Source organism: Orcinus orca, chromosome 5 (genome assembly GCF_937001465.1).
Source record: "Orcinus orca chromosome 5, mOrcOrc1.1, whole genome shotgun sequence".
NCBI lineage: Eukaryota > Metazoa > Chordata > Mammalia > Artiodactyla > Delphinidae > Orcinus > Orcinus orca.
Window position 1 is genome coordinate 88,917,865 of NC_064563.1, and position 23,761 is coordinate 88,941,625.

General features: G+C 43.5%; 1 protein-coding gene and 1 non-coding gene across 3 annotated transcripts in view; both read left to right on the plus strand.

Moving 5' to 3' along the window:
- Positions 1-7,406: 7,406 nt before the first annotated feature.
- On the plus strand, positions 7,407-7,478 carry TRNAE-UUC (transfer RNA glutamic acid (anticodon UUC)). The gene has a single exon. It is a non-coding gene; the product is annotated as a tRNA-Glu (tRNA).
- Positions 7,479-8,629: 1,151 nt separating this feature from the next.
- DRD3 (dopamine receptor D3) overlaps positions 8,630-23,761 on the plus strand; it is a 36,266-nt gene continuing 21,134 nt past the window's right edge. Inside the window, exons 1-2 of one of the 2 annotated variants that reach the window (XM_004272040.1) lie at positions 8,630-8,900; positions 20,244-20,356. In XM_004272040.1, coding sequence (XP_004272088.1) covers positions 8,631-8,900; positions 20,244-20,356 — 383 coding nt within the window. In that variant the 5' untranslated portion in view covers position 8,630. The remainder of the gene's footprint in view (positions 8,901-20,243; positions 20,357-23,761) is intronic. The other variant, XM_004272041.1, reaches the window with a different exon arrangement.

The window sequence follows — 23,761 nt, forward strand, 5'->3', positions numbered from 1 at the left end:
TAATGGCCTCATTTTTACTTAATCACCTCTTTAAAGACCTTATTTCCAAACATAGTCACATTCTGAGATTATGGATTTGGGGAGGATACAATTCAATCCATAACAGCCTCTGTAAAAATGGGCATCATGAGGATTTATGTAAGATGCAGTTGGGAGCATGAATTAGAAAATGCCTTATAAACTATAAGTCACCATAGCATTATTGTATCATTGATATCATCATTTTTGTCATCATAATTATTATTCTCTATGACATATTGTCAGTCTCCTGGGAAATCTAAATTTTCCATCTTTGGAAGAATTGTAGCATAGCAGTTAAGAGAACATGCTCCAGAATTAATTGATGTCAAATCCAAACCCTGGCTCTACTACTTGTTAGCCGTGTGACCTTCAGAAATTATTTTAACCTCTCTAAGCCTCAATTTCCCTATTTATAAACTAGGAATGGAAAAGCAGTACCTACCTTTTAGGGTTGTTGAAAAGATTAAAAGAGAGAATGCATTAAAATGACTGGCTACTAGTACATGCTCAATAAATGATGGCTGTTATTAATAGCAATATTTAGACCTTGTTGTTGCTGCCTTTCTCAGCCAGCAGAGGTCTCTGTCATAGTTGAACTGGGACTAGCTTCCCCATGACAGTCTGGACTGCAGCTGCCAAACATATCCACTGTTGGCAGAGAAAGTAGTAAAAGCATTACAACCCTTTCTGAAGGAAGGAAAAGAAATCGAAAACAAGAACGTAGGGAATAGTTAGGATTCCATGGTTAAATGTTATATGAACAGGTGACAATGAATTAAGATTGTTTAAGTTCTAGTGCTGCTTCAGAAACTGACTTTCACTGACTGCCCTTCATGGCATCTCCCTTTAGCCCGTTCTAAAGTTGAGTTTTAAAAAATTACTCACATATACCTCAGAAGAGCAGTTAGAACGAATTGGCAAATGTTATTGTAAAGTTCTCTGAAAACAAGGAGTGCCACTAAATAAACATTTAACATTTCTCACAGTATTAAACTTATTTCAACTTTATCACCAGTTATTCTTCATGCCTCAGTTTTGCTTCTGCTGTAATATATTTCCTTTAACCTTCTTCTCCAAGACAGGCTTACACCTCCAAGTTCAATTATTCTGTCAATTGTGTTTTAAAGTGTACTGATTTCTATTAACCACTTGTGGTATCAATTTGTTGATCTGCTCATTCTTCTGAACCAATCATCTTTACACCCACCAAAAGCTGGAATGACAATTAAACTAAGGAAGGTGAGAATTATTCAAGAGAAATTAAAGCATAGAAGTAAAGACAGTGGGAAAACTGAGACTCAAAAGAGCACTGAGGGGAAAATACACATATACTAAAAAGCATAGCACAAAGCACATAGAGGCACAGAGGGAAAAGAGAAGAGAGAGGTGGAAAACGGATCCTGCTACACCTCTCTTTCAGCACCAAGGACAGAGCTTCTGAAGGGCTGACCCAAGCAACGTTCAGTTTAGGGTCCCTCCCAAATTCTCTAGAGAAAATGATGCATTCGAAAGCAGCTATGAAACATGCAGTAAGGTCTAATAGGGAAGCTGGAAGAGCAGCACACAAGTGATTTCACCTGAGAGGCAAAAATGGGTGATTTTCTTTCTGTTCACTTCCACAGTTTCTGTGTCTTGGGAAAGGCAAAGTTTGCTTTGCTTGGGCATGTCTGCTGTTAGTAAATGGCTGCAGGAGCTGAGGTGCTAAACCCCACAGTCTCCAGAAATCAGAAGAAATTTTCAGGGTAAGTAGTTTTTCTTTTCGTTTCTAGTTTAATACACAGTGTCTTCCTGAGAGGTTATTTAAGCAGTTGGGGGTTCTGTGGTTCTCTGAGAACATGCATTAAAACTCGGTACCCTCTCTTATTTAAAAACCTGAACCCCTGAGGAAACTATTTTCATTTTCTTCTCATTTTTTGGGCAGTAGAAACCTGTTCTCTTTCTCTTTTTTTTTCCCCCAAATTAGATCCTCATGGGCTCTAGAAGCTATATCAAGGCAGAATTAAAAGATGGAAAATAAAAAGCTGTTACTATTCCTGAGATTTTTATGGAAGTTGATTGTTTTCCTCTTAAGGGTTTTACTTAATTGGAAGGGTCTGTTATTTTAAATTCCCCAATTCAGCACCCTGGTAATCCAGGGCTGAGGGTTTGGAGAGGCACTGTTTTCAATGGTCTATTTTAAGTCAGGCTGTTTCCAAGTCAGAATCCAATTATTCCCAACAGAGATATGCAGTACTTGAGATGATAATTGTGTATATTTTCTTTACTGATGGCGTATGATTTTGAGGGTATTGTTGTTGTTTAATTGTAGGACTTTCATTACTTACTGTAGCTTATTGGGTCAACGGAAGTTGTTGCAATTAGTCATTTTTCCAGTTCATGCCTTTAGTTTAATCAAATACTATCAAAATGAATGCACAAACATTCATTTCTAAACACATTCTGCATGCCTGTTTGCACTTTGCAGGTGAAGCCCTTTGCTTACTGACACTAAAAGGTCAGTAAAATGTCTGTCCGTGGGTAGGAGTGAAGAATCGCTGCTTGACATAGCATTGGATCTCTTGTAGCCAAAGAGAAGCAGATACCATATGAGAAAGATTCTTACTCAGACACATGTTTATTTATAGTTGAACATTTTCAAGGGTCTGCTTGGCTAGCAGTGTGCAGGGATGTTGGGCATAGAAAACACTGACAGTATCCGAATGCATGCCTGATATTAAAGAATCTATACAGAAGCCTGCTTATTATGGAATATGAATTTAAACAAATACAAAGTAGATTTTACCGAATACTAAATTCATTTTCTAATGTATTGAAGTTTGTCATCAATTAACATTTGCTTATTGATTGATTGACTAATCCATTGAGTTCCCCATTTTGTCTCTGAATAGAATGGTAGGATGCTCAGACATTAGAATTTGTGATGGAAAGTAGGGATGTTCTGCTTTACTGGGAAAGTTTAATGAAGAAAAACTATATTACCTTAGCTACTGGATCTCAGTAACCAGATGTTTTTTCTCTGTACATTTACCAACAATGTAGATGTGCCCAAATATATAAATAGGCTAGGTATTTCAATGCACTCGTGAATTTTCAGTAGGAAAATAAACTAGACAGCAATTTTCAAGAATAAGGTGCCATAGAAATGCTAAACTACCTCTAATAATAATGACAATGTAACTCCCACTGTTTCTATGTGCAGTGTGCACCTGCATTGACTTCACTGAGCTTGGTCTGGTCATGTGCACAAGATACTCTGAAAAGGCGAGATTTTAAAATTAGCCCCCAGGGCTTCCCTGGTGGCGCAGTGGTTGAGAGTCCGCCTGCCGATGCAGGGGACACGGGTTCGTGCCCCGGTCCGGGAAGATCCCACATGCCGCGGAGCGGCTGGGCCCGTGAGCCATGGCCGCTGAGCCTGCGCGTCCGGAGCCTGTGCTCCGCAACGGGAGAGGCCACAACAGTGAGAGGCCCGTGTACCGAAAAAAAAAAAAAAAAATTAGCCCCCATTTCAGGCTTGTCTCCTTCACCTGAATAATGGGGAAGTTAAGAATATGGAGCTCTGGAAACAGACAGACCTTGGGTTGAATCAGCTCCATAATTACTGGTGTATGACCTCAGCAAGATACTTAACCTTTCTGTTACTTACTTTCTTCAACTGCAAAAATGGGGATAATAATAGCACCTATTTCCTTCATCAGGTTGTTGTGAGGTTTAAATAAGATAATGCTTATAAAATGTTAGTTATAATTATTATTTTTTTCAGGCAGTATAGCAAGTTTGCATTGAAGCCCCAAGCCAGAAAAGCTCTGGAGACTAGAGATCAGAATGTAACTGAGTGAAAGTTCAGAGGTTGCAAAAGACAGAGATCTATGATATAAGTAGTTGGTCTTGTGACCCTGCTATCAAGGCATTTTGTTGTGGGTTCAGGAAAAACCATTTCTATCTGGAAATGACTGCCCACATCACCTTCCACCCCCAGCATAGACACATTAAATAAGTCACAAGTTTTGGATTTAGGGAGACACAAGATGAAAGCTAGGCTCAACGTAGTCCCCTACACATTGTGTAATCTTAAGAAAGTTACTGAGTCTCAATTTTTTAACCTATAAAAGGAAGATATCAATATCCACCTTCAGGGTTACTATAAATATTAAAACCAGGTAATATCTGTACAGTACTAGTGCCCGGCACAGTAGCAGCCAGAAGTGGTAGTGAATATTGTCTTTAGAAGGAGGTTGAGAACTCAAGATGTTTCTGTTTTTCTTGTTTGTTTTTCGCTTAACTTGATAGCCTTGAGAAAAGAGAACAAACAATTAAAACCCTGTAAATCTTAATAAATAACTTCTTAACAAACTCAATGGGAGCCTTAACAAACTCAATATGGAACCAGGAGCCCAAAAGAGACAACCTACAGATAGATGTTCCAGGCAGACTGTGGTTCCACACTGAGGGACTGAGTATCATCAAATCAGGATGTATGTCATAGCTGATGGGGGCCTGACCATGCTCTGTCCCCCTGCTTTTTAAAGTAGATTATTCACTCACTCTAAGAGATGCTAGAATAAACTATAAAGACTGTGTAAGAAATTCAAAGGCTCGTTAAAATTTGTAAGTAGTATTATATATAATGATTGTTAAAAGATTAGACCACCAATAATCTTCTAGTCCTTGCCTTCTCCACTTTCTCACCTCCATCCACTCTTAACTAACACTCTTTGCTGAGGTCATCAGTAATCTCCTAATTTCCAAGTCCATTAGACACTCTGCAATTGTAGTTTATTTGACCCATGCACCTATTCCCACTTGCCCTTAAACAATAAAAGCTACAATATTTTAAGTGCAACTTGCCAGACATTATGTTAGAGCCATGAATCTCAATGGGGAGAGCAATTTTGCTCCACAAGGGACATTTGACAACGTCGGAGACTTTTTTCACTGTCACAGCTGGGGCGAGGGGAAGTGCTGCTGGCATCTAGTGAATAGATGTCAGGGATGTTGCTAAAAATCCTACAATGCAGATGACAGCACCCCCTGCCCCAAGAAAGAATTATCCAGCCCCAGTTGTCAACAGCGCCAAGACTTTACGTATATAATTTTAGTTGACTGCACAATAACCCTATAGATGGGTATGATTATCCTGATTTTGCTGATGAGGAAACCAGGCTATCATTATGAATTACTTAGAGAGTGATTGTCAAGTTAATGAATTCTCCAGGCTCTTTACTTCTCCTACCTGAGACCAGTTTACTATCTGATAGCATATCTATCGAAAGGAGAAAGAAAGGAGAAAACCCAGCCCAGTTCTGTGTTATATAAGCAATGCTGGTTAAAAAAAAATTTTTTTTAATCTAAGGAGGGAGGAAGTTGAAACAATGAAGCTGAAAAGTGGGGAGTAATCTAGCATCTCACTCATTTTCTGCTTTCACACCCACAACTCATCAGGAACTGCCTGGGCAACCAAGGCTTACCCCCACCTGCTGCTCTAAAGAATCTAAGAGCAGAGACAGTGCAATGCAAAAAATAAGTAAATCAGAAACTCATGCAATGGTGATTACAACGTCAGGCTCAGAATTGATTTTCAGAGTTGAGGGTTTCCTTTCATATAGTTTAGTCATTGACACTTAGCTGTACTATTTTTAAGTAGCTGTCAAACCTCGGCAGAGTAAAATGTCCAGCAAGATGGTAACAAATATCCCAAGGTTTAATGCCTCCCTCCTACCTGACAGGGAAGATGAGGCTAAGACATCATAAGCCAACTACAGACCCTAGGAAAGAGTGATTTCTGGTCATTGATTTCCAACGTGGCCCAGTTGCAGAAGGAAAGGCGTTCTGGGCCTGAGCCTGCCTCGAAGGTGAAAATATCCTTGAACAATCAGAAAGCTTTGTGTTTTTCCAGAAGCTCTTGGCAGCAACAGTGCTATCTCCAGGGTAGTGGCTGCCCTTCTCTGAATAATGAGAAAATTATAATTATTATCAAAAATTATTATTATGCTTTAAAACATATTTAGTGCAAACAGTGTGCCAAGATAAAGAACGATTTTTTTTTAAACAATTCTCTGAATTCATTCCAAATCACTCGCCCCTTACAATTATTTGTTCATTTTAACACTTTCACATTCCAGGCTGAAACATTCAAAATAGCATACAAAATGACAGCCAGGATGAAGCCAATCTCCTAATCAAAGGAGAGCAGCAGTTAGCAGAACTGAGAGCAAATCCTGGCCACCAAGCCAGCCTCTACCTCTGCCACAGCCTAGAGCAAGAGTTCCCATGGAGGCCCATATACTCCATGTCTAAATATTTTAGTTATAATTAACAAACACCATTGAATGAAATGTTTGCTCCTCTTGCCTTGATAAAGGCACCTTCTTAACAATCTGGAAGGCCAGATCTGAATTTAGGGGCCTTAAGAGTTCCATACAAAATGTGAGAGGGCAGGAGAAGCTGCCCCACCCAACATCCTGTCTCATGGACTCTGTCCTCTTCTCTCCACACCTTGGGCTACATCCAAGCTATTCATCTGAGCTCCTCCAAACAGCTACCCCTGGAGCCCATGGGTCCCACACATACATGCCACAGTCTTCCTTCAGGGTGACACATCCAAAATGAGGCTGCTGCTTCCCTAGAAATAGGCTCCAAGCAGTTTGGGCAGAGAATCCTGAGATCTTGGTACCAAGAGAATGGTCTAGAATGGGAGTGTGGACTCGATGGATCTTCTCCTTGGTGGGAGAGCATGACCTCATCCTCTAGGAAGGATACGACCAGATGGGGTCCAATGTGGAGCCCTCGGAAGCACAGCGCCCAGGGCAGGAGTCACTCTTACCCAAGTCTCAGGGTCCTACCATAGGCTATAAGCCTTGTGCTTCCCCCAGCATGTGGCTTTGAGGCACTGCTACCCTTGGCACAAAGTCATTTCCATATTTTTCTTCAGGACACAATGACTTTTGTCCCCCACAGACATGCACAAACCTGGCTTTAAGAGCCCAGAGTCTCTTCTGGCCCCAACAGGTTGGTGTCATGGGGGCAACCAATGGGCTCTGTTGCTTTTCCCATGCTATGTCCAAAGTCCCCACGGTTGGAGGATTGGCTTTTCCCAGTGGGCTAGTGATGTGACAGTTGCTATGGCTTTCAGATGTCAAAGGAGGGCGTTGGAAGGCCTGCAAGCCAGTTCTGCCGCTAAGAAGCTGTGACTTAAGATTTGTTAATCATCTCTCTGGGTCTCAGTTTCCCTGTTTGAATAGTGAGGGCAGAGATTGAAAACTGATGATGCATGGGTCATTGGCCCATGGATGTGGGATTTTGGGGTGAAGGGAGATGGGAGACTTCATAAGGCTTAAATATTTTTTAAATTAGTAATGAGTCTTTAAAAATTAGGAGGTTTCAGGAATTCCCTGGTGGTCCAGTGGTTAGGACTTGGCACTTTCACTGCCATGGCCTGGGTTCAATCCCTGGTCGGGGAATTAAGATCCCACAAGCCACATGGTACAGCCAAAAAAAAAAATTAGGAGGTTTCAAATAAAGTTCGGTACATGGATTTTCCCTAAATATAAAAACCACTGTACTTCCTCTAAACCCCATTATTCTTGAGATTTTCTCCCACAGCCCAGTCTCCCAAACCCACCATGTCCTGCTACATAAGACCCAAGAGAGAGGATGGGAGATTGAAGGAAGTGAAGGGAGGCATGGGAAAGGCAAATGCGGGCAAGAGAGACAGGGAGGGAGGAGACAAGGAGAGGGGCTGGGAAGCTAAGAGAAACAGACCAATCAGAGAAAAAGAGCTAAGACTTGCATAGCTTTCTAGGTGCCGGGCATGGCTGTCAACGTCTTCCATATGTAATAGCTCATTTCATCTTCACAAAATCCCTGTGGGATGAGTTCCATTATTTCCCCCATTTTACAGAGGAGGAAACTGAAGCTCAGAGAGGTGAAGTTACATGCCCAAGATCCCAGAGTTTGGAAGTGGTAGAGCTGGGATTCTAATGCTGCAACAGCTCCCCATCTCACTCAGAGTCCAAGCACGGTTCTTTCAATGGCCCAGCACGACCTCTCAACCTCACACCCTTCCACTCTGCCCCTGCCTCCCCCGGCTCTTTCCACTGGTCTCCCTGCTGTCCCTTCCACCTGCCAGCCGCCCTGCCGCCCTGCCTTTGTACCTGCAATTCCTCCTGCTTGGCTATCAGCACAGTGGGCTTCCTCAGGTCCTCCAGTTCGTGACTCAACTGTCACCACCTCCACGAGGGCTTCCTGCTTACCTAAGTACTCACACACACACCATCCTCACCCTGTCCTCACCCCCTTCCTTACTTTTTTGTTCTCCAAAATACATGTCATCATCGAACATACCACATCTTGGATTTATCTTGTTTATTACTGTCTTCTCTGGAATGGAGGCTTCATGAGGGCAGGGATTTTTTTCTATTTTTTTCATTGCTGTATATCCAGGGCTTAGAATAGTGCCCAGCATATAGAAAGTGCTCACCAAAATATGTATCGAATCAAAAAATCAAAAAATGTACCCAAAGCAGCCAAGCTCCAAAGAGTCTGACTTGACCGACATTGTTTTCTATCTCCTCTCAGTAAACGTGTCGGGGTCCCTCCTCTCCCTCCGGGCTATGGCGCCTCTCAGCCAGCTGGGGGGCCACATCAACACCACGTGTGCGGCAGAGAACTCCACCGGGGCCAGCCGGGCCCGCCCACATGCCTACTACGCCCTCTCCTACTGCGTGCTCATCCTGGCCATCATCTTTGGAAATGGTCTGGTGTGTGTGGCCGTGCTGAAGGAACGGGCCCTGCAGACCACCACCAACTATCTGGTGGTGAGCCTGGCCGTGGCAGACCTGCTGGTGGCCACCTTGGTGATGCCCTGGGTGGTGTACCTGGAGGTGAGTAGGTCGCAAGTGCAAGCTGCCCATGTGACCGTGCTTGTCTTTGTCTTCCGTGAGCTCCTGGCATCTGGGGTCAGAATGCTCCCTGCCATGATCCAGGGTCTAGGGAGGGAAGGACAGCTCCTGCCATTCGCCCTTTCATGAGGGACCTGAAGGTCCTGAGAGCACGGTTATTCCAGCATCACTTGCCCACGTCAGAACCAGGGAGCTGGGAATGATTCTCTCCCCAGGCCTCCAGCATCCAGGTGACTGGACTTGAGTGATGGGACTTGTCCTAGAAATGCACCAGGCTTACTCTCTGTGCCAGTCATGTTGCAAAGATACGGGGGGTGGGGCGGGAGCAGTCCAGTGGCCATCCTCATCAGTGTTTCAATGTATATAGGGGTGGCGATGTGCAGGAGGCATGTAGGGGCAGAGGAATTAATTTTTAAAAAAACAATTTTCTTTTTTAACTGAATGAGAGGAAAAGAGAGCAGGAACAGTCTGCAGGTAGATCAGACTTCTGATGGTTCAGTTGCCCTCGGACTCAGCATTTTCCTCCTGGGTACCAGCTCTCCGCAGACTCCGCTTCCAAAGGAAAAGACCAAATTTATATTTTTGGTGCCTCCCTCACCAGTTAGATAATGCAGCAGACCCTGGAGAATTCTGCCGGAGAGAAACATTTCTTAAATTTGAAAGTATTTTCATTTGAAAGTGCAAAACAGAGTCAGGAGGTGATCAAGACAAAACATCCATTTGCTAACAAGGAAATCAGGGTGCCTACACCTGTTCAAGAAACAGATATTCCTACCAGGAAAACATGCAATTACTAAAGAGTTTTTTTTAAACCCTTAATATCCTATTAATATTTCTCCTCTGCACTGTGTATCATTCTAAAAAGGTATCCAATGAAGGCTCAAAATGATGCCATGATTAAGAGAAATTAAAATTCATCAAATTAATATCTCAGTTAATATTAATAGTGAAGATGACAGTTAATTAAGTATGACATATCACAGGAGAACAAAAACCTCGAACATAGACTGCTTAGGCGAGTAACCATATTAAAGAATGACTGGGAACTAAAATTAGACTTATGATCTCAATGGGGAGACATTAAGGAAAGAAATCAAGGAGATAGAAAAGGAAAGGAAAAGAATAAAAACAACTAGGCTGATTGGGATAGATTTAAAGCCTAAGGGAATACTCAGAGAAAAAAAATATGCGTTAATTTTTCCCAGTTAGGATTATCTTGATGTCAAAGGGTCTTGTAATTATCTTGACCTTTCTGTCAACCCAATTAGGCCGAGACATCCTTGAAGTCAGAAGCTATGTCTTTGTTCTTTTTTTCCCTGTAGTCCAAACATACTACCTGGCACATAATATGTACTAAATAAATATTTGATGTATGAATGATTAAATGAATCTGGTCTGCAATGTATGCATTAGATGGGCCATTCCTGCTTATACCATCTGCAGCTACATCTATTGTTACAATGAACTATTTGCTTTTATTTTATTTTTTAATAAGGATACTGAAAAGGAGTTAGAAGTATATGATATTTCTGTTCAAGAGTGAGGCAGACTTTAGGTGCTACAACCCAGTGTGGATGGATTAGTCAATGATTCAGAACATCACCACACCCTCCTCAAAAGTGTTTCTGTCCATCCCTATACATTACAAGGATTCTTATGTCTGCCAGAGGATGAATGTCAGAAAGAAAGGCAGGAAGAGAACCTTCACTCTGATAAGCATTTTAATGGCCTCTGAAATAAAACCAGGCTTTTGGTGTCTGTGCACTCAGGGCACTCATTTGCTGTCCATTTGTGATTGCTTCCAGGACTCTGAATGGATTATATTGGAAAACCTCTGTATATACGGGTATAGGAGATGGACACTGTGACCTTCTCACACTAGATACCCCTGGCATCCCCTTCTAGCCACACCTGCCAGTATGGGTGGTACGTCCACTCTACTGCTAAGCATAGAGGAGCAACTGAGCAACAGAGGGCCAGCATGAAATCTTGCGAAAGGCCTTAGTGGACTCTCTGCAGGTTGTATCTATGGGTTTTCCCCTGTGAGAAGAGCTCTGCTGGAGCTCTTGTTTTCCCTCATTAAAACCAAGATGCCCTCTGTCCAACAGGTTGTTTATAACAGGTAGGTGTTCAGTAATCAAGAGTATGGTCACATAAGTTTAAAATCATACAAAAAAGATGTGAGGGAGCAGAGACATCTCTCCACTGGGAAATGGGCTTTGTGACCTCTTTTTGGTCCTACCCACTTGCTTCAAGGCTCTAGTAATTGCAGCTTAGTATCTCTACGTCACTTTCCCCAACAGTCAACTAAGGGTCTGTCTCAATAAAAGACAGAATATGACGTTAGGTAGCCATCATTAACAGACAACCAGTTAAGATAATAGAAGGCTCTATTCCAAAGGATCAGGTCTCCCTATCCCACCCCAGTCTGTATATTTCCCTTAGTCTTAAATGCCTGCCTGCTTTCTGTGGACCTCAGAAGTAGACTGGGTGCTTTAACGAGAGAAAAGAGCACTTTGAGCTCTTAAAGTGATCATGAATACATAAATTCACATGTCTCAGAGAAGAGCAAAAAGTGTTACTCTCACTAACTTGTCCTAATGATGAGTAGCTGGTCTAGTAATTAGAAGATCATACCAAAGAGCTCCCTTGAAAAGAGGAAAGGATGCAGTGTTGACCACAGAGACTGCTGGAGGTTTGAGGGCCCCCAGGAGGACAGAACAAACGTAAGAACACCATGAGGGGGCCAAATTAGCTGTCAAGTTCCCAGCTTCCTGTGCTTTGATTTGAATCTATCCATCTTGTTTGAAGGGAATATTGGCTCACATTGGCCAGACCCCTTCCTTCAGAGGAAAACTGGCTCATCATGACAGACACCAGTATATATGAGTTATGAATGTTTTGACTGTAAATATTGGAAAATTTGACTCACTGTGGCTTAAACAAATAGGAGTTCCTTTTCTCACATAAACAGAATTCTGGAGGAAGGAGTTCTGTTGGTATTGGTTCAGCTGCTTCAGGTGTCATCAAGGACCAGACTCCCATTCTTTCTGTTCATCATCCTTGGCAAACTCACTTCCTCATGCTACTCACAAGAGGGCTGCCATAGCCCCAAGCATCACGGCCATACTCAAAAATAGGATGGGTGGGGACGGCAGAAAAAGAACAAGTAAATAAAAGCCCTTTCCCTGGAGTGGCTTGAAGCATCTCCCTAAGGAACTGCATTTGGCTACACCTGGAATATAAGGCCACTTTTAGATGCAAGGGAGGATAGAAAAGGAAAAGTGAAAATGTGGGTTTTATTAAAAAAGATGTGGGGGTGATGTAGGCAATAAAATGTCATATAACTTTGTGCTTCTTCTGGAATCACTGGGATGAATGTTATTCTGATGCAAGGTTGTGCTGTGAGAAAGACTCAGAATTGGGAGTCAGAAGGCGTGGAGTTAAATGAATAAAATGAAAGTGACAACTACACTTTCCCTACCTCACAAGGTTGATTTAGGCTCAACTGTCATCAACTGAAAAAAATGCTTCGATAACTAAAAAGTGTGATCTATAAATATCTCAGTTTAGACAATTTTATTGTTAAGTAAAAGAAACCTTAACTCCGATTGACTTAAACAATGAACAGAATGCATTGGCTCTCATGTCAGCAAGTTTAAAAGTCCTGTGGGGGCTTCCCTGGTGATGCAGTTGTTGAGAGTCCGCCTGCCGATGCAGGGGACGCGGGTTCGTGCCCTGGTCCGGGAAGATCCCACGTGCCGCAGAGCAGCTGGGCCTGTGAGCCATGGCCGCTGAGCCTGCGCGCCCAGAGCCTGTGCTCTGCAACGGGAGAGGCCGCAACGGTGAGAGGCCCGCGTACCACAAAAAAATAAAAGTCCTGTGGTAGGGTGGGCTGCAGGCACAATTTGAACAGGGCTCCAGCTCCATTTCTCTACAGTTCTCTCAGCTCTGTCTTCTTCCATATACTGACCTTATCCACAGGCAAAGGGTAAGCTGTAGACCTCACAGGTGTGCACCACACCATTCACAGCAAAAGAGAAAATCCATGTCCCAGAATTTCTAGTAGAAGTGTCAAGATGTACGTGGATTGGACTGGCTTATGGCACACAATTTTCTCTGAACTAATCACTGAATAGAATAGTCAGTTTAGCATAGGTTATGTGTACCTTCCATAGACCACATCAACTGCTCAGGAATCTCAGGGATTCCCAGTGGAATCCAAGGACTATTGGAAAGAGGAGAGAAGACAGTCAGCAAGTATGCACCACAGTGGCCTTCGCTGGTACCATTCTCATCATGAAGGTACACAGAAGACTGGGCCTGGACAATATATTAAAAGGGACTAGCGGGGGCCCGTCACTGACCTTCTTCAGTTTCCTCAGTCCTCAGGCCTAGCAGAGAAGTTGAGGACAAGAGCCATGCAGGTGACCTCAGAGTAAATTATATTCCAGAGAGCCCTGGTCTGGCCATCTCTGTAATTCAGTTTGCAGCATTTTCATGAAAACTCTTTTCTGTTCTGTACCAAAGAGTTCTATCTCAGATTCGCTCTCAAGTTTTTAATTTCCTGCTCTAGAAGCTGCAATCTGTTTGGAGCTCCCTCTCTAAGCACCAACATTCCATTTTGTTCCACTCGGTTAAGCACCTTTTGTGATGTTTAATACACTTGTATCAGGGCAGAAAGGCAGCGTAAGCAACCAGGGGGACATCTAGAATACTAAAGTCAGAGTACTTGGGTCCCAGTGTGGACTGGAGAAAAGATTTGAGGGTTAGGGAATATAAACAAGCAAAAGAGTGCCAAGTGGGTTCAGGCAGGGAAACTCGCCATAGAGAGCCTGATCGAAGGTCAGAGAATGATGGCAGGAAGAAGCAGTGCTGTTTTGGGAGACAGGTGCCTTTGGACTCGTAATGATATTGATTATTAAAAATAAAGACTTTTTTGAGAAGAATTTTACGATTGTTCAAAAAACCCCAGATGATAGCAATTTAAAAGCTCCCTACTGGAAAACAAAAGCAGGGGGTTCTCACAGTCTCTTCACCAAAGTCTGGATTTTTCTGGAAGTCATAGACTGTGAAAGCTGGAAGGGCTTGGAGAGTATTTCTGCCGTCATTTCTAAAGTATGATCCAACCTCAAGAAATTTCTGGCCACATCCCAGTGACCGGGATTCTCTGTGGGCATGGGCCTCAGGGTCTGCACTTTAAAAGAGCTCCTCCATGACTCTCATGAACCTAAACTTTGAGCTAAACCTTTATGATGGGGAGCTGCTTGTTCAAAATACAGACTGATGGGTGTACCCCAGATCTACCAAACCGGAACTTCTAGGGGTGGTCCTGAAAGTCTATAGCAACTGTAACAAGCCCTTAGTCCCAGGCCCATTCCCACCCCAGCTGATTTGTGCAGCCAGCTGGCCATCTGCTACAAACTGACAGGTAGGAACCACTAAACTGTAAAAACCCCATTTCACAGATGAGGAAATTGGGATTCAGAGAAGTGAAAAATCCTTATTTAGTACCCTATTTTGTCCCACAGCAATCCCCTCCTGCAAAAAAAAAAAAAAGAAAAGGAGGAAGGAAGGAAAGAAGGAGGGAGGGAGGGAGGGAGGGAGGAAGAAAAAAAAGGATTTCAAATGTGGCAAACAAAAATGGAATGAAGAGGTTAATTAGAGAAGTAATTCCATCTTTGCTCCTTGGATATCTCCCACAAACAACTAAAAATCCATCCCTTAGAAAAGGAGTTCTTAACCTGAGGAGTCCATCAACTTGGATATAAATAAAATTACTTCTTTATTTTCACTAAACCGAAATTAAGCACTTCCTTCAATTATGAATGTCAGCATCAACCCACAGCAGAAGAAATCCTTAGCGTCCCCGGTGGAAATCACAGATATTTATATTTTCAAATCGCATTACAGTTTTTGCAGACCCCTAATACCATTTACACTCATCAGTGCTTCGAAACTACTAGGTCTTGTCATTTAGTGCATTCTTAAAGAATCACATATTTTTTTAAAAAAAACTTTGGTAACTATATTTTGATATAATCACTATCCTTTGTGATCCACTGTATTTTATTTCATGCATTTAAAAACATTCTTCTGAGAAGGAACTATGAGGCCAAAGGCATCCAAGGGATAAAGAATGCTTCAGGGGCTCTAGGGACAACCATTTCTTTCTTTCTTTTTTTTTTTTTTTTTTTTTTGTGGTACATGGGCCTCTCACTGCTGTGGCCTCTCCCGTTGCGGAGCACAGGCTCCGGACGCGCAGGCTCAGCTGGCTCACGGGCCCAGCCGCTCCGCGGCACGTGGGATCCTCCCAGACCGGGGCACGAACCCATGTCCCCTGCATCGGCAGGCAGACTCTCAACCACTGCGCCACCAGGGAAGCCCTCTTTCTTTTTTAATATATATATATTTTTTAAATTTACTAAAGTACAGTTGATTTACAATTTGTGTTCATTTCTGCTGTACAGCAAAGTGACTCAGATATAGATATAGATATAGATATAGATATAGATATAGATATAGATATCTATATCTATATATATATTCTTTAGGGACAAAGTCATGCCCCCACACCCCCTAGAGCCAGCATTTCCCAACCCTCCCAGGCAGCAAAAATCACTGGAGGGACATTATTCTGAGTAGGGCCTAAGAATCATTTTAACAAGAGCCTCAGGTGATTTGGGAACTGCTGCCTTATCAGAAAATTTGGGAAATGCTGCCTTAGGCTGTGTCTGTTGAAAATCAATAGCCAACTTCAGTACCTGAAGACACTCTTGCTTCTCCCACCTTCTGTATTGCCAAAGGGAGTTAGTTATATTCATTAGCAAGTGAGAGTAACACCATCTGGCCGCTGTTTAATTCCAAAGTGAGTTTTATTCATTAAAATTTAGGAAGAAGGTAGAATCATGTTTCTAAAAAGCCTTAAATCAATCAGATTTTTTTTTTTTGCTTTGCTTTGCTTCTCCTTTAATTTCAAAAATCACTTTACCTTTCATGTTCTCCCAACACTCTGTAGTACTCATCTCACTGTCAGCACTTATCATACTGTATCATAGTTATTTTCTTAGCGTCCATCTCCTGGGCCCTCAGTTCATCCCTTCCCATTCACACATGACTCCCCCTAACACACAGATACTATATTCTGAGGCCCTGGGAACAAAAACAGGTTTAATTCATTTCAGTACACCCACCCCAGCAAGGTATCAGCCCTATAATGGGCCCTCAGTGAACACCGGCTATGTGGGTGGGTAGACGGACCAATGCCAACTCTTCTCCCTCCTATGATATGAGAATGGAGTTAAACTGTACACTTCCCAGAAGCAGCGTGTCGGGGTGCTGACCTCTGAGAGGCAAAACAGAGTAATGGTTGATATTAAGGGTTTGAAATTCCAGCTACTTTTTTTTTTTTTTTTTTTTTTTTGCTGTACATGGGCCTCTCACTGTTGTGGCCTCTCCTGTTGCAGAGCACAGGCTCCGGACGCGCAGGCTCAGCAGCCATGGCTCACAGGCCCAGCCGCTCGGCGGCATGTGGGATCTTCCCGGACAGGGGCACTAACCCGTGTCCCCTGCATCGGCAGGTGGACTCTCAACCACTGCGCCACCAGGGAAGCCCCCAGCTACTTTTACTAGCTATGTGTCCTTAGGCAAATTATTCAACCCCTCTCAGACTCCATTTCTTTATCTATAAATTGGAAAGAACATTTACCTCATTTGGTTGCTGTAATAGTTACTTAGCATGTTCTTGGCCCTTTCAGCTCTTTATTGATCTTTCACTATTATTTACTTGGCGTGGAGGACTTAAGTGTTTCCATTACACATCCCACCAATTAGGGAAAACCAAGTGATGGCACCTTAGCGGGAATTACTTAAATTAGCTAATCAGGTTGTTTTCTTCTTGACACTTAGCTGAGATCAAGGAGTGAATGGGGATTTTGCTGGCAGAGTTGGAGACAGGATGAGAGGAGAGCCAGAATGGGGTAGCACAGTGGGGGCCTGGAAGCCAGAGGGCAGCTTGAGGGCTTTGGTCCTTAGGGGCTCAAGAAACCAGGGACCAAAGAAATCTGCCAGGTACATACTTTCACTAGGCCCCAAGGTCAGTAGCCCCCACTGTTTTGCGCTGTTTTTCTACAACCCTGGGATACGAGCAATCAGAAGGAGGCGTCTCATTCCCTAGAAGGGGGTTGATGCGGTCTGTCACACAAAAATCCTTGATGGTACAAGGTTTTCTCCTTCTCCCTTGTGGCCACCCACTTCCATCCCTTTCCAACAGCTGCCCCTTCCTCGCCTGACACCCCCACACCACAGGTGTGTAACAACCTACATTCCAGTGCCCCACCTGCCTCTATAGCCATGCCTCTCTGGGCAAGGTACTGAACCTCCCCAAGCTTTAGTTTCTTTCCCTGCAATGAAGATAACAATAGTCCTCTCTCACAGGACCATAATCAGCAATAGAGGCCATGTATGTAAAGTTCAGACATCGGTAATTATTAGTATTAACACAGATTATGTCAGAGACCATTCCTTCTGTCAGAATATACTTGCAGGCTGGGCATTGCTCTAGGAGCCTGGATGCAGCAGCAAACAAGTAAAAGTCCCTGCTCCTATCAGGTTGACTAAGTTGCAGTCATTTAATCTCCTATCAAATAAGTGTATAATTTGTCTTTAAAAAGCTTTAAGAGCATATACAGTTTTAAAAAATTCAGGTATCAAGTTATCAGAATCAATGTTTCAAAGTTAGAGAACTTTCTGGAATGGGTCATATGGGTTGGTGACACACATAGATTGAGTTCTCAATAAATGTTAGCTTGTATTAATGATATTAGGATCTCATGATGATCTCTAGTTACTTTATTTAAGAATGGCTTGCTTCTGCAGTTCTCTTCAAGAACAGGGCCTGAAGATCTTTTTTAAAAACCTCTTAAAACACGTAACAGGGCTTCCCTGGTGGTGCAATGGTTAAGAATCTGCCTGCCGATACAGGGGACACAGGTTTGAGCCCTGGGCTGGTAAGATCCCACATACCGCAGAGCAACTAAGCCCGTGCGCCACAACTACTGAGCCTGCGCTCTAGAGCCCGTAAGCCATGACTACTGAAGCCCGCACGCCTAGAGCCTGTGCTCCACAACAAGAGAAGCCAGTGCAATGAGAAGCCCACACACTCGCAATGAAGAGTAGCCTCTGCTCACCGCAACTAGAGAAAGCCCACGCGCAGCAATGAAGACCCAACACAGTCAAAAATAAATAATTTAAATAAATTTTTTTTAAAAATTTAAAGCACATAACATACCCTCCTCCAATGAACTAAGTATTAGGAGTTTCACGGTACTTGTTTTATGAATGAATGAATGGACAAATGAGCAAACAAATGAACGAACAAACAGGACATCCAGCAAGCCTGCAGTTTTCTATTGTTCTAATGATCCTCTCTCACCTACACTGTCCCCCAACATATGTACACAAACAGGCATTCACAATTTTGCAAAAAAAAAAAAAGTGGTTTTCCCCAATTTAAGACGTAAATTGCATAGTAAACATATGTTAAAAGAGATTTAGTATACAAATTTCACCTTTTGCAAGAAGCTTTTACAGCTTACAACTGTCCTATGGATTGAGCAAAACCATCTTCTATTATCCTTGTTCCTCTCATTGTGTTATGACTATACATGTCCCTTTAAAAAAGTTTTCATTCTCAGAATTCCTTTAAAATTCATATTAAGCTTTTATTTACATAGAGCCAAATGGTTGGACTAAAAGAGAGAAAGTAAATCCACAACTAAATGAACAAAAATGATGATTTCAACCCTAGTTTGAACTTTTCATTGTTGCTTTTAAACAAAATATTTTCGGTCAGAGTTTCTCATAGTAGAGCTTGGAAATGACCAAATATAGGGAAAAGATCAAATGCTGAAAAGGAAATAAATCTAAGGGGAAAGAAATTAGTAGGGAAGGGGAAAGAGAGCGAGCCTTTCAGGAACTTGCATTAGTGCCATAAAACAATGATGTATAGTCAAGTGGCCTGGTGATATAACCAGCATCTTGGATGAGAAAAATTAGACAGAGGGCCAACAGCATCTTCATGCACTATTTTTTGTAGCTTTTTTCCTTGAGAACCTACTTCAGAGGCTACTGTACCTATGTTTCACTCCCTTTTCTCTTGAATAGCCATTGGGCCTGCCCAGCAGAGATAACATGAACACCCAGCTATAGCCTGGGGTACAAAGCTTCACAGGTTTCCCCTTGAGAACCATGGTGCCCAAGAATGGCAGCCCCAAGGGCGGGAAGCTGACAAATGCACAAAAGCCTCGGGGCCCCAAGAGTGGCATTTGTGGATGAAAGTGATAATCTCCCTAGCATATCTCTCTGGCTCAATTAGGTAATGTAAAAAAATTTTTAAAGAAAATAGAAACGTGCTAGAATATCACTTAAATTACCTAAATTCCTGACTTACTTATAAGTGTTACTCGGAGGAGTTATGGAGCTTGGAAAACATGTGTAAATGCGTGAGGTCAGAACCATCCTCAGTGATTCCGTGAATAGTAAAGAGGATCTGGGCCCCTTTCCAATGCCCTGGACACACCTTCCCCCTGACCTCTTGGTGAGTGGGACCATGGTGACGAAGGCAGGCACACCAGCACGAATTTATTTTACATAGGCTCTTATAGATGTTGTTAAAGCTTCAAAACCGGAAGCCAGACAGATTTTCATTTTGGAGGTAAGTTTGATGAAAAATGTGTTCTCAGTTTATTTCCTGGTATATGGTGAGCTCTCCACTGGGGGTAGGGCTTCAGAGAGGCAGTTTTGGCACGGTGCACACATCTGGCAGTCACCCAAATTCTTTTACTCCCAGCTGTGCATCTATGGGCGTATCACTTAACCACGATGACCTTTAGTTGCCTCCTGAGTTTGAACCAGATCAGCAATTCACAGACCTTGGTGTGATGGGAGACAGTGGGATTTATTTATTTAAAAACAAAGATTCATGGGCCCCAGATCCAGAGACTGTGACTCAGGAGGTCTAAGGAAGGGTTCAGAAATCTACATCTTTAATGAGCACCCCGCTGTGGACCACACTTTGAGAAATGCTGGACTAATTGATTTGGAAGATCCCTTCCAGCACTAACATGGATTTGTCCTTTCTTGGGCAACCAGTCTTGGGCAGCCTGACAGTCCCTCGATGCCTACCTACCCTTGGTAATGATATTGTACCAACAGGGTGGGCATGTCTCCGTCTGTGCAGGGCAGCCTAGGGAAGGTGGTAGAGTCGAGTGGGTTGCTGTCTCTTCGCTGGGGGGAAACACTGACATCCTTGTCTCTGACACCCAGGTGACAGGCGGAGTCTGGAATTTCAGCCGAGTTTGCTGTGATGTTTTCGTCACTCTGGATGTCATGATGTGTACAGCCAGCATCCTAAACCTCTGTGCCATCAGCATCGACAGGTAAGGCTGGGCTTCCCTTCCAGACTTAGGAGAGAGGTGGCCTAGGTCAGGTGGTGGGGGAAACCACCTAGGGAAGCTGCTCTTGCTATATTCAAGGCACAGGCTTTGCATCTGATGGCACTGGGGTCACTACCATGTACAACTTAACTCTGGGACATTTTCTTTTCTCTCTTTTTCTTTTAAGCGATGGTTTGTAGGTGAGAGGAAACTCCCGTGACAGGAGAGAAATAACTATCCTATAAGCTTTCCTTTCCCCCAGAGGATTCTGGTTTTGCTTTTCCACCACCCTTGGGGCTTTTGTGATTCCTAATTTTTTGTGGGGAGAAAAGGTGAGGGGGACAAAGAGGTGAGATGAGCTGACACAGTTAGGAGAGACTGTTCCTGTTGTTATTGTGTTTTGGTAAAGGGAGGGAGATAGAGCAGGGGCAAAAGACAGAGAGGGGAGAGAAAAGCTTGGGAGCTTGGGAGTACCTGTGAGGAGGGAGAGAGGAGCGGAGAATGGTAATTTTAGAAAATGTGGCTGTGCCCTATTTATTTATTTCCTTCATAGAGTTTAAGAAAAACAAGTAAAGAACAATGTTTTGTAGAATTGCCTTTTGGTTGCTGGAGTGGAGTTCTGTGATTTTGACTAGAGCCTTTGTGTGTTCCACCGGAGTAACATCATTCTCTATCCTTAAGAGTGTACCGCCTCGGCTCTGGGGACCTCTGTTCCTCTCTTCCCCTCTCTTTCAGTTTCCTCTCCTCTTTCCCTTTCCCCTCCCTGAGTCTTAGATCTGCCATGGCTCCAAGGACATCTGCCATGGCTTTCCAAGGACACTGAGCGCCCTGGGGAAAGGAAGTCGCTTTCGAGCTTATGGCCCCTGTTGCCAGTCAAGAGCCTCCAATCTAGGGCTTCCCTGGTGGCGCAGTGGTTGAGAGTCCGCCTGCTGATGGACACGGGTTCGTGCCCCGGTCCGGAAAGATCCCACATGCCGCGGAGCGGCTGGGCCCGTGAGCCATGGCCGCTGAGCCTGTGCGTCCGGAGCCTGTGCTCCGCAACGGGAGAGGCCACGGCAGTGAGAGGCCCGCGTACCGCAAAAAAAAAAAAAAAAAAAGAGCCTCCAATCTCCCCTTCTCCAAGTCCCCATCCACCTCTTCTTTTCCTACAGTCTCTCCCAGGAATATTATCCATCCACTCCATAGCTCCAACAGCAAAGCCTTAACTCGTTTCCTCTTCACAACAACTCTCAGGTACTATTACTGTCTTCATTTCCAGCTTCTTAGACTAATTAAGGAATTTGCACAGTCACACAGCTGAGAAGAAGCAGTGCCAGGATTTGAATTCATGTCTATCTGACTCCAAGCTAACAATCTTAGGCTTTGTGCTAAGGCTCCTCAAATCTCCAGCCTCTCCCCTAATTTCTCCCCTGATATCCAGACCACATTACTTCCTGGATATACCACTGGCTCCTACAAGGCAACATGTTAAAAACCAAACCATCAAACCATCACAGCACCAAACCATCTTGACTTGATGATCTCTTACTGACAACATCATTCTTCCGAAAACTTGGATTTTGTTCAACACCTTTCTCTTCCTCATCTCCCACATCTAAGCAATCAACGCTTACAGACTCTATTTCTGAAATGCTTTCTAAATGTGACCCATCTTTCCCTTCTTACCTCACCTGCTTATTTGGGGCTCCTATGACTTCCCACCTAGACTTCTGCCACAGCCTCCTAATTGGCCCTTCAACCACTCTCAGAATTATTCCCCCAAAAGTAAAGCCCGAATGTCTATTGCCCTACTCAAAACCCTTCAGTGTCTCCCTGGCCTGTGGAATAAAAACTGAAGTTACCTTCACAGCCTAAGATTCAAAGTTTTCCACAATATGGCCTCACGTTAGTTTTTCAATCTCATCTCTTTCTGGGTTGCCCTCTAGCCCTCTCGTGCTCCAAGGCCGATCACACTGGCCCCCCTTTTCCGTGAAGCCCTTCCAAATGTCTACAGCTTAATTCAGTCATCCCTGTACTCTCACAGTGCTTCCTCTGTAACCATCTGTGGCATCTCCAGGCTCCCTTTGCAGGAGTCCTAATACACGTCCTCCTCACGTCCCCAAGTGTGACATTCATGTGACCCACTGTTGTGCCCTCTGTATCAACAGCCCTAAACTTCCTTGCATGTGTGTAACCAAAGAATGGGCATGAAAACCCTATCCTCTAGTGATACTGCAAACCCAACCAGACAACTCGGTGGGCTTTGACTTTTATCATTTGCTTGGCTATCACTTGACTTTTATTACTTGATTGGCTAGCCTGAGAAGGAAAATTAAAGAACGTGTCCATAATGCTGAAACTAATACCATTAAAGAATGTGTTAAAAATAAAGGGATACAGTTGCATAACTGTAAATATACCAAAAAAATCCACATTGAGTTGTATACTTAGATGAATTGTGTGGTATGCAAATTATATCTTGATAAAGCTGTTAAAAAGTGAAGGGATAGTTAGTGATTTTATAATATTTTTAGCTCTCTGAGAACAGAATTCCTCCAATAACATCTAAGTCTTTTGTGTGATTTCCGAACATTTAGTACATGTTTTAGTACATGCTCTCAGAAATATATCATTTACAGAAGTAACAGACTGCATCTGGTTTGCTATAGCATCACCTCCACCACCCCAAACTATTATATCATCCTAATTCCTCATTACCTGTGAATCTCCCTGCTGTGCCTATTACAGAGCTTTGAACAAGGAATATTAAACCAGGGAATTTCCCTGGCGGTCCAGTGGTTAGGGCTCCGCGCTTTCACTGCCGAGGGCCCAGGTTCAGTCCCTGGCAAGGGAACTAAGATTCCGCAAGCCACCTGGCGCGGCCAAAAAAAAAGGGAATATTAACTGAATCCTGAATCCGGTGGTCCCTGCCTGAGGGTAGCCAATGCTTATATCACAAATATGCACCTTCAGAAAGGACATGAGGGAGTAGGATCAGATCAGCCTTGGAGGAGGGAGGGAAGAACTGTATAAAGAGAGCTTCTAGAAGAGGCTCTGGGACAGCCCCCTCCCAGCCTTCCAGGTCCGACCCTACCCTCCACCATCTTGGAAAGTGTGGCCTATACACTCCACCCACACACATTCTCACACATGCCGCTGGCAGGTGAGGCTGTGCAGGCTGTGCCCTGGAGTGTGGGAACTGAATTCGACCAAGGGCTTCATTGCCAAGCCTTGAGGAAACCAAGAGAGGGTGCCCTTTACCAGCCAGGAGAGGGTATCTTTTTGTAACTTGCACAAAAGCACCATTTTGTTGGCAGCGGTCATGCTTAACACACGCTTCTACTTGCACCACCTAGTAGATACAACCAACAAGAACAAACCTTGAACTGGCTTCTGTCCCATACAGGGAGAACTCCCAGAATGCATACC